Source organism: Schistocerca nitens, chromosome 5, assembly GCF_023898315.1.
Source record: "Schistocerca nitens isolate TAMUIC-IGC-003100 chromosome 5, iqSchNite1.1, whole genome shotgun sequence".
Taxonomy (NCBI): domain Eukaryota; kingdom Metazoa; phylum Arthropoda; class Insecta; order Orthoptera; family Acrididae; genus Schistocerca; species Schistocerca nitens.
The window spans coordinates 641,025,264-641,037,489 of record NC_064618.1 but is presented as its reverse complement, the minus strand read 5'-3'; the positions used below and the strand labels follow the sequence as shown (position 1 = coordinate 641,037,489).

The 12,226-nt window shown below is 44.2% G+C and overlaps 1 protein-coding gene across 7 annotated transcripts in view; it reads right to left on the bottom strand.

Annotated features, from left to right (window-relative positions):
* LOC126260799 (endoribonuclease Dicer-like) overlaps positions 1 to 12,226 on the bottom strand; it is a 450,082-nt gene that overhangs the window by 254,959 nt on the left and 182,897 nt on the right. For all 7 annotated transcript variants that reach the window (XM_049958149.1, XM_049958148.1, XM_049958147.1 and 4 more), the window contains exon 9: positions 1,661 to 1,901. In XM_049958149.1, coding sequence (XP_049814106.1) covers positions 1,661 to 1,901 — 241 coding nt within the window. The remainder of the gene's footprint in view (positions 1 to 1,660; positions 1,902 to 12,226) is intronic.

Here is a 12,226-nt window from a genome sequence, read left to right as displayed (position 1 = left end):
ACAGCGATGCAGGTATTTCGAAGAATCCATTGCCTCCACCAAACACCATCATGTTGTGACCACAAACAAGTCCAAATCTGATAGCAGGGTCATCAATGAAGAAGAACACTTAACACTGAAAGCACATTTATGACAGACACTAATGTTTAGACAACAGAACTGCCTTTTGGATTGAGTGTGCTGCTCTTTATATGAACACAGAATATTCCAATATTATAAACATACAAAATTTCAAAAACCTTCTAAAGTGATACATACTAAATAACCAATATTTGCTGCTGATCGCATTTGAGGTGGCGACCTCCAGCATGCCAGCAAGCAATGCTAACTGCTACAACAAATTTCATGCAGCACACTTCATGGCAATATAATCCCTGCACATTTTACATATTGTAAAATGAAACATTTTAATGTAACACTTGGCTGACCAGTGGTTCTTTAGAGCTGATTACGGAGAGGGGAGATTAGATTTTAACATTCTGCAGTGACAAAAGCCATGAGAGGTGAAACAAAAGCTCAGATTGAGAAGGGAAATTAGTGTGTCCTTTTAGTAAATACTATCCCAGTGTTCCATCGCACAATTCAGGAAAATCAGAAAATCAAAATTGTGATGACTGTACAGCAATCTGAACTGCCGTCATGCAAAATGTGAGTCCATCTTGTTCAATGGTCTTTGCACTTGGCCACCACGTACATCATATGATCATCCTTTGTATATACTTCTTATGAAGAGATGGGAATCTGCCTGGATAGTCTAGTGCACTGAAGTGCTTGCATTTGGGGCACAGGGAGGCAAGCTGGCACTGGATCAAATCCACTTCATGGATTAACATTGGGAGCTGGTGTGCCAGCCCACTTGGATGTTATTTTCAGGCTGTTTTCCACATTCACCACAGTTGATACCCATGTATCACCTCAGATACATGATGTGCAAACACTCTGAAAAATTATATCACATTTGACTATGATTACAGTATATGGATTCCTCCTCCGCTGCGGGACTGGGGGATGGGGGCTCTGCCAGTAGATTAAAAATGCCTTTGGGTGAGGTGATCCCATCATAACAACAGTCTATAATCATATGGATAAGGTTGATTCTTCACGAAATTTGGGAAGCACTGTACCATCTTAACCATGGAAGGGCACTGGGAAGGAAAGGAGGAAGGAAGGATAGATGAAAAGTGAACTCTATACAGATGAAAAATAAATGAGAGGAATTTGTTCCCAATATTATGAATAACGCTACTCTATTGTTAAGTATATTGTGACATTCTCAGAAAAATTAAAAACAGCAATAGGAAGTGAGCATTAAATGTTAGCTATTCTCAAGTTGAAGGTTGGTTAGAACACCACAGTGTTTCGTCTGTGTCCTATTGCAGGTGGTATGTCCTTGATTTTCTTCAAACTGCAACCTGACTTGCCCAGGCAGTTACACATCAATGAGTTGGGTTTCTATCATTCTTCGGGTTTGAGTGACCTACGCTTCCTTTCTACATTAACCTTTCCTCTCTGAGGAAGGAACTCTTAGTTCCAAATGCTTGACTGTATCTCAGTGGTTTATGTGTACCAATATGCAGTACTCAGGACTTCGCCTTCTGAAGGAAAGTACTGTCAAGATATTCTGTGACCTTGTGAGAATACTGTTCAATAACTTACTTACCTTACTGATCTCGTGTCCAACAGCTTTATATACGTTGAACTTTCCCAAAAATTTTTGATCACTTGTACTAACAAAAATATGATAACTGCTGGTTTTGTGGCGCGCACGTCCTTTTGACTGAATGTAAGAACGACAAGAATTCGGTGGATCAAACATAATGACTGTGTTGCAAACAGGAATGTCAATTCCCTCTTCAAGAACATCAGTTGCCACCAGCAGATTTGTTTCCATTTTCCTAAACCTGCAAGAAAGATTTTAACATAGACTGTCAAACAAGAAAAATAATGATAAACAAATTGTTACCAATATAATGATAATATACTGAAATGAAGAAAAAGCCACACAGTTATTGACAACTGCATAACTTTTGTCACTATGCTTGCTGTAGTAAACACATCCAAATATGAGGCCTGACTAACCACAAACACAATGCTTGAAAATGGACTGCAAGAGATAGTGGTGAATTGATGTGTAGGACAGATTTGCACTTTGGTCACATACTGCGGAATATGTAAGGATATGTCTGGAAGCTGGAGTGGCAACCACATTTCCCCACAAGTTTTGCTGTTTCCGTGCTTCCAGTCATAAACATCTGACCAGACAATAGTGAATGTTTCTGCACTCTCATTTCTACAAATCAATGGTGTCTCACCAGATGAAACTCCAGGAATAACGTTCCTCAGCATATGGATGTGTAATAAACTGAGATGCTGCCACCACGTGGATAATTTAACCAAAAAGTTTAGTTCTATGTGCTTTACACTCAGAAATCATTTTGAGTATGTTGACCTGCAGACAGGACTGCTAGTACATAAAAGTACGCTCAATATGGTCTACTCAATTTTGTCAATACTGACTAATGGCATAACTGTCTGAACAACTCATCTAATGTTAAATAGTATTTATTTTACAGAAGCATTCAGTGCAAGAATTATTTAAAGTTGATAACGCTATATCTCAAGGGAGCCTCTTTAAGGACACAGTGATTCAAATTGACATGCCAATCATTCATTTCTGAACAGTATTTGGAGTTAACATTAACTGTTACTTAGAATGAACAATATTAGGAAAAGGATATATTGCTACTTGTCGTAAAGAGGATCTGTTGAGTTCCAGACGGGCACAATGAAAAGACTGGTACATATTACATCTTTCAGCCAAAGTTTTCTTCAGCAAAGAAAACACACACACACACACACACACACACACACACAAGTGAGCTTGTCTCATGCATCCAACCACTATCACTGGCAGCTCCGATTGGAATGCGACTGTGGGGTTGGGAAGGGGGACGAATAGCAGGGTATATGTAGGGGAAGAGAAGAGTGCTGTTTGGCAGGGTATGCAGGGCCTAGATCATGACCTGATGAGACAGCCAGGGACAGCATCAGGAGGTGGGGTGTGGAGGAATAAAAACAGGAAGCAGAAAAGGAGAGGAGCAAGGAAGGGGAAAGAACAGGCAGCACACAATGAGGGTGTGGGACATCTGCTTTGAGGCTGTGTATAGATGTCCTTCCCTCTGCCCAAATGTTGGTGTTCTTGGGAAGGAGCTGGGGAAAGATGGTGAGGTCAAGTTGGAGGTAAGGAATTCCTAGAAGGTGACCAGGATGTGGTTATGTGGGGGGATCACAGTTGGATGGTGGTAGGAATTGAGAGATGCAGGGTTCAGTGTCGGGTTTAGGTTGGCTTTGGTTGGAGTGATTGGTGGCACAGAAGTTGCACTGCAAGGATCAGGAGAAGAAGAGTAGGTCTTTAAGAAGTCCAACATGCTCTCAGGCATGCAGCCAGGTTGATCAGTTGTTGTAGACCGAATTTTCGATGGTGTAATGTGCCATCATCATCATCAGGTTACTCCTGCTAACTGACATCCTGGACCAGAGTGCAATATATACAGTGGCTAATTCCTCCCTCCACTGACCCTGTGTATGGATCGTGTAATATGCCGGCAGCGAAGGTGGCGGTAGTTTGCACTCAGGAGTCAAGTGGTGGTCATCAGTCTGCACTCAGGAATGCACTTCCAGGAACTGGAGATTAAGTGCTCTCTAGCACCTGGAAGTGCATTCCAGACACCACCTCCAGAAGTTATCCAACCTGCTGACATCTTATTGTCACCTTGGGGCACCACTACCCAACCCCTATCCCACCAACAGTGTTCGTCACAAACCCCTCATAGCACCCAAATCTAGCCTAGGCGACATTTTCAACTTGCTACATCCCCCAAAACTCGCTACTAACATTCCTAACCCAGAGCCTAAACAATACCAGAACAATGTTGTTACCCTTTCTACCAAAATCCTCGGTCCAATCCAAAAGCCTCACCTTTAGCTCTACACATTTATTTAACCACGTTGGACTTGTTAAAGACTTACTCTCCTCCTCCTGATCCCTGAAGTGCACTAACATTTCTTCGCCGCCATTCATTCCATCAAAGCCAAACTAACCCAGCACTGGACTCTGCCTCTTCCAGTTCATACCACCACTTGACCGTGATCCTCTTCCCCTCCCCTAACCACCTCCTGGCCACCTACCAACTCCTTACCTCCAATTTGACCTCACCTTCCCTCCCCAGGTCACTACCTAAGAACACCAACCTTTCAGCTCCTAAGAACACCAACCATTCAGCTGAGGAAAATACAGTCTGAAAACAGATACTGACCTAATCATCCTCCCTGACAAAGGCACCACCACTGTCGTGATGAGTCACAGTGACTACCTGGCAGAAGGCCTCTGCCAGTTATGTGACTCCTCCAACTATAAACTCTGCCAGACTGATCCCATCACAGAAGTCCAACATAACCTCCAACCTCTGCTTACAGTCATAGGCCCCTCCCTCCCATAACCTCTCCACTGAGTCCATTTCCCTCGTCACCCCAACATCACCCCACACACCCACCTTCTACCTGTTCCTAAAATTCACAAACCTAGCAATCCTCGACATCCCATTATAGCTGGTTATTGTGCCCCCACTGAAAGGATTTCAGCCCTGATTGGGCAACACCACCAACCTATTGCCATTCATATAGCCTCTCACGCCAATGATACCAACCACTTCTTCAAAAATTCTCCACCATCTCCTCCCCTTTACCTCGTGATTCCCTAGTAGTCACTGTTGATGCAACTTTCTTATACACCAATACCCCCCATACTCATGGTTTTGTCACAGTTTAGCACTACCTTTTCCAATACCCTTCAGATTCCAAACCCACTACTTCATTCCTCACACACCTAACTCGTTTTATCCAACATAACTACTTATCCATCAAATGGAAGGTATATAAACAAATCTGCAGCACAGTCATGAGCACCCACGTAGCAATCTCCTATGCCAACCTGTTTATGGGCCATCTAGAGGAAATTTTGCGAGCCTCGCAAAACTCCAAATCCCTGGTCTGGTTCAGGTTCATTGATGACATCGTGATGATCTAAACTCAGGGCCAAGACACCCTATCCTCATTACTTCACAACCTCAACACTTTCTCTCCCATCTGATTCACCTGGTCCTCCTCAATGCAGCGTGCCACCTAGCTGGACGTTGACCATATCCTATCTGATGGCTCCAACCACACCTATTCCCACATTAAACCCACCAACCACCAACTGTAAGTATATTTCAATAGCTGCCATTCCTTCCACACCAAAGCATCCCTCCATATCTCCCATACAGCCCGGCCACCTGGGGACAGCGCATCCTCAGTGACTAGAACTCCCTTCCCCAGCATGCTGAAAGTCACTACAAAAAGCCTTCACATACAGGCGCTATCCCCTGGACCTTGTCAGCAGATTTCCTGTGCTATTTCCCCACACACTCCCAACCCTCCCACCACCCCCCAAGAGCCAATTATAAAGGAGTGCCTCTTTCATCACCCAATATCAATCCTGTACTGGTTTCATCACCCAATACCAACCACGTACTGGAATAACTGAACTACATTCTTTGTCAGGGCTGTGACGATCTATCATCATGCCCTGAAATAAGGGACCTCCTATCAAAGATCCTTCCCACCCTTCCAAAAGTGGAATTCTGTTACTCACCCAACCTCAATAACATCGTAGCCCAAACCTTTCCACTCCCAATCTCAACCCCTTGCCATAGGGATAATATCCTTGTGGAAGACACAGGTGCAAGATCTGCCTAATCCACCCACCCAGCGCTTCCTATTCCAGTCCTGTCACAGACTTACCTTACCCTTGTCAAAAGCTGGGCCACCTGTGAAAGCAATCATGCCATATACCAGTTCTGATGCAACCATTGCACAGCTTTTTATATTGTTATGACTGCCAAACAGCTATCCACCGGGATAAATTGTAATCACCAACCTGTGGCCAAGAGCAAAGTGGACCACCCTGTGGCACAATATGCAGCTGATCATATCAGGCTTGATTTAAATGGCTGCTTCACAACCTGGGCCATCTTGATTCTCCCCTATAACAGCTTTTCTAAACTGGGAGCTATCCTTACAACACATTCTCCACTCCTAAAATTATCCCAGCTTTAAGCTATGGCCTACTGCCCCACACACTACAGTTTCCGTCTTCTGTATGGTATCACTTCCTCCCTTTTCATATTCCCCACTCCCCTACCCTCATTGTGTCCTACCCATCCTTTTCCCATCCATGTTCCTCTCCTTTTCTGTACTCCTTCTGCCCCCGCCACCTCACCTTCCGACACTGCACCTCGCAGTCTCGTCAGGCCACAATCTGGCCCTGCATGCCCCACCAGAGAGCACTCTTCTCCCCCCCCCCCTCCCCACCTGTACCTTGCTATCCCACCCCATTCCAGATTGCTATTCATGTGACAGCCGCATTCTGGTCAGAGCTGCCACTGGTAGCAGTCATATGTGTATGAGACATGCTTGCTTGTGTGTGTGTGTGTGTGTGTGTGTGTGTGTGTGTGTGTTCTTGCTGAATAGGCTTTGGTGAAAAGTTATAATGGGTAAAAGTCTCTTCACTGGTGCCTGTTTGCCACTCAAGGGTCATCTTTAAGGTAACAATCTACCCGTTTTCTAATACTGTTAATATTTCGACCTATAGTTCCCATTTTTTGTTATTTAGAATGAATTGTGTAAAGTCCACAATGGAATAACAACAATATTATGAAAGAGACAGACTGTTATTCACCATTCAGAGGACCCACTGAGTTGTCGACAGGCACAACGAAAAGATTACTTAGATTTCTTTGAGCCAAAATGCCTTCTTCCGAAAGAGAAAACACACACACATTCACACAGGAAGGCCTTTTGGCTGAAAGTTTCAATGTCCAACAGTCTTTCCACTGTGCCTGTCTCCCACTCTACATCTCCTCTATATGATAAGTACCCAAACGAGCACTCATATGGCCAAAGCTACAATCTTATATAAGATAATCTGAATGTAACTGCTATAATAATCAGTGTGTTTAGATTAATTTTAGACATACTCCATCACTGGTATACTCTACAGCAAAGCCGGCCACAACATATAAAACCATACATGAGCAGGATGTGTGCTGCATGCATGTGGGCCAACACACTTACTGTCTTGGCTATGTTCGGTCTTTCTCGGAAGTAATCAGGAAAAGCGCAGTATCTCATTTAACATTATGGTGCAGCATTTTTTTTAGTCCGCATGACATTTTTCAGAAAAGCAGAATCATGGTGTCAGTAATGTTTACCCCTTCACTAATTGTTCGTGGTACAAAGGATGTTCACAGGGCCAGTTGTCTGCACAAAAGGAGGCAGACTAGCGATCCATAATCACAAGCCTTTAAAAATGAATGGGAATGATAGAAGAGTAGCCTCTGAATTCTCAGTATCTATTATGCAGTCACATAATTGATGAGTACCCCAAATCTGATATGCTTTGACATTACAACACTATGCAGAAAGCATTTAAAGAGTTAATTTAGAGAAAACAGCAAAAAATTACCATGATCAACAGAGGGGATTTGTTGTTCTGTGCATCAAGAATCACCTTGCTATATATACGCAGGCATGAAGCACGTGATGAAAGTGGTAGTACGAACAGTAAATCTCCTGACATATAGCATGCATTATTACGCTGTCAGTTGCAACAGTTTTCGATGTAAATGAATGATGAGTATGAAGGCTTTATTTATTACTGCAAAGTACTTTCTTTAAGTCAAAAAAGATGCCTGGACTGATTTTTTTACTTAAAACTCGCTATTACTTCGTTAATGAAGGAAAAAGGAAAGCAAGAATAAAAATTAGAGCATCCAGATTGAACTGCAGACCCCTCATTTTTAGTGGACTAGTTTGCAAAATGAGAAAACAACTTATTTCTGATTTGATAGTAGTGCATTAAAAGAAAATCGTTTTGTGAAAATAACAAATTCAAATGAAAACAGCATCCATTTCCCTACACTCACTGCTGCTAAAGAAAACACAAGGTCTGAAGAATTTTGGTGGACATGGAAGAATTATAAGGATAGTTTTCTAAATGTTTCAAGGACACTGCCAATCTTACATCTGATTTGCAAGCTGTTTTTGAGACATTTTGCCATTCCAGTTGAAAGTGCCCTTGTACACGTGCCAATGGAACTGACTGATCTGAAATGTAATTCTTGTTTAAAAGACATGTTCTTTTATGTTAAAATTGTCCAGTAGGTCTTCATTATTTTCCTTGGAAAGAGTTACCATGTCTTTACAATGAGGTTGCAAACATTATAAAATACTTTGATCACCGTAAGTGTGAAAGGGTCACCAATTATGAAACTAAATAAGTTACGATTATGTGACAACCAGAGTGGGAAAATCTGTGAAATTGCCTGTATACGTCTATATGCCGACAGTCTGTACCAGATAAAAATTATATCATGTCTCCAGCACATCACAAATAAATAAGTAAGACTGAAAATTTGTTTTGTTTGTGATTAATGTTGTTGAAAAATATGAGATCAAGTTGTATGCAATGTGACTACACTGCCACCTAAGTGCAGTGCATTCACTATTTGCCCCTCTTCACACTCAAGACCGTGGGGCATGGCCAGGAGGGAAGTGCGCAGACAGGCAAGAGAGTTATGCACAGGTGCAAGAGCATTGCTCGTGAGCTGAATTCTTGGCTGTTCCTGCTCTGCAAAATTTCCTTGCAGAGGATGCTTCTGCCTGTCACTGAACAACTTTATTTGATCCACTTCCCCGAATTATCTCTTTCATGATGTTATTTACAGAAAATTATGCCGAAAGCACTGGCACGTCGATAGACACACAAACAAACACAAACATACACACAAAATTCAAGCTTTCGCAACAAACTGTTGCCTCATCAGGAAAGAGGGAAGGAGAGGGAAAGACGAAAGGATGTGGGTTTTAAGGGAGAGGGTAAGGAGTCATTCCAATCCCGGGAGCGGAAAGACTTACCTTAGGGGGAAAAAAGGACGGGTATATGCTCGCATACACACACATATCCATCCACACATATACAGACACAAGCAGACATATTTAAAGACAAAGAGTTTGGGCAGAGATGTCAGTCGAGGCAGAAGTGCAGAGGCAAAGATGTTGTTGAATGACAGGTGAGGTATGAGTGGCGGCAACTTGAAATTAGCGGAGATTGAGGCCTGGTGGATAACGGGAAGAGAGGATATATTGAAGAGCAAGTTCCCATCTCCGGAGTTCGGATAGGTTGGTGTTAGTGGGCAGTATCCAGATAACCCGGACGGTGTAACACTGTGCCAAGATGTGCTGGCCATGCACCAAGGCATGTTTAGCCACAGGGTGATCCTCATTACCAACAAACACTGTCTGCCTGTGTCCATTCATGCGAATGGACAGTTTGTTGCTGGTCATTCCCACATAGAATGCGTCACAGTGTAGGCAGGTCAGTTGGTAGATCACATGGGTGCTTTCACACGTGGCTCTGCCTTTGATCGTGTACACCTTCCGGGTTACAGGACTGGAGTAGGTGGTGGTGGGAGGGTGCATGGGACAGGTTTTACACCGGGGGCGGTTACAAGGGTAGGAGCCAGAGGGTAGGGAAGGTGGTTTGGGGATTTCATAGGGATGAACTAAGAGGTTACGAAGGTTAGGTGGACAGCGGAAAGACACTCTTGGTGGAGTGGAGAGGATTCATTCCTGATGTCCAGGCGGAGCTTCAAGGAATCCTCAGAACCTTAGGCCCCCTACAAAACCTTTCACCTGACTCCATCAACCTCCTGACCCCACCGACACCCCGCACCCCTACCTTCTACCTTCTTCCTAAAATTCACAAACCCAATCATCCCGGCCGCCCCATTGTAGCTGGTTACCAAGCCCCCACAGAACGTATCTCTGCCTACGTAGATCAACACCTTCAACCCATTACATGCAGTCTCCCATCCTTCATCAAAGACACCAACCACTTTCTCGAACGCCTGGAATCCTTACCCAATCCGTTACCCCCAGAAACCATCCTTGTAACCATTGATGCCACTTCCTTATACACAAATATCCCGCACGTCCAGGGTCTCGCTGCGATGGAGCACTTCCTTTCACGCCGATCACCTGCCACCCTACCCAAAACCTCTTTCCTCATTACCTTAGCCAGCTTCATCCTAACCCACAACTTCTTCACTTTCGAAGGCCAGGCATACCAACAATTAAAGGGAACAAGCATGGGCACCAGGATGGCCCCCTTGTACGCCAACCTATTCATGGGTCGCTTAGAGGAAGCCTTCTTGGTTACCCAGGCCTGCCAACCCAAAGTTTGGTACAGATTTATTGATGACATCTTCATGATCTGGACTCACAGTGAAGAAGAACTCCAGAATTTCCTCTCCAACCTCAACTCCTTTGGTTCCATCAGATTCACCTGGTCCTACTCCAAATCCCATGCCACTTTCCTTGATGTTGACCTCCACCTGTCCAATGGCCAGCTTCACACGTCCGTCCACATCAAACCCACCAACAAGCAACAGTACCTCCATTACGACAGCTGCCACCCATTCCACATCAAACGGTCCCTTCCCTACAGCCTAGGTCTTCATGGCAAACGAATCTGCTCCAGTCCGGAATCCCTGAAGCATTACAACAACAACCTGACAACAGCTTTCGCATCCCGCAACTACCCTCCTGACCTGGTACAGAAGCAAATAACCAGAACCACTTCCTCATCCTCTCAAACCCAGAACCTCCCACAGAAGAACCACAAAAGTGCCCCACTTGTGACGGGATACTTTCCGGGACTGGATCAGATTCTGAATGTGGCTCTCCAGCAGGGATACGACTTCCTCAAATCCTGCCCTGAAATGAGATCCATCCTTCATGAAATCCTCCCCACTCCACCAAGAGTGTCTTTCCGCCATCCACCTAACCTTCGTAACCTCTTAGTTCATCCCTATGAAATCCCCAAACCACCTTCCCTACCCTCTGGCTCCTACCCTTGTAACCGCCCCCGGTGTAAAACCTGTCCCATGCACCCTCCCACCACCACCTACTCCAGTCCTGTAACCCGGAAGGTGTACACGATCAAAGGCAGAGCCACGTGTGAAAGCACCCATGTGATCTACCAACTGACCTGCCTACACTGTGACGCATTCTATGTGGGAATGACCAGCAACAAACTGTCCATTCGCATGAATGGACACAGGCAGACAATGTTTGTTGGTAATGAGGATCACCCTGTGGCTAAACATGCCTTGGTGCATGGCCAGCACATCTTGGCACAGTGTTACACCGTCCGGGTTATCTGGATACTGCCCACTAACACCAACCTATCCAAACTCCGGAGATGGGAACTTGCTCTTCAATATATCCTCTCTTCCCGTTATCCACCAGGCCTCAATCTCCGCTAATTTCAAGTTGCCGCCACTCATACCTCACCTGTCATTCAACAACATCTTTGCCTCTGCACTTCTGCCTCGACTGACATCTCTGCGCAAAATCTTTGTCTTTAAATATGTCTGCTTGTGTCTGTATATGTGTGGATGGATATGTGTGTGTATGCGAGTGTATACCCGTCCTTTTTCCCCCCTAACTTACCCTCTCCCTTAAAACCCACATCCTTTCGTCTTTCCCTCTCCTTCCCTCTTTCCTGATGAGGCAACAGTTTGTTGCGAAAGCTTGAATTTTGTGTGTATGTTTGTGTGTCTGTCGACCTGCCAGCACTTTCATTTGGTAAGTCACATCATCTTTGTTTATTTATATATATATATATATATATATATATATATATATATATATATATATATAATGTATATGAGAGGGGGGGGGGGGAACATTCCACGTGGGAAAAATATATCTAAAAACAAAGATGATGTGACTTACCAAACGAAAGTGCTGGCAGGTCGATAGACACACAAACAAACACAAACACACACACAAAATTCAAGCTTTCGCAACAAACTGTTGCCTCATCAGGAAAGAGGGAAGGAGAGGGAAAGACGAAAGGATGTGGGTTTTAAGGGAGAGGGTAAGGAGTCATTCCAATCCCGGGAGCGGAAAGACTTACCTTAGGGGGAAAAAAGGAAGGGTATACACTCACACACACACACACACACACACACACACACACACATATCCATCCACACATATACAGACACAAGCAGACGTGTGTGTGTCTGCTTGGACAGAGTGATTCTAACATCACAACAAG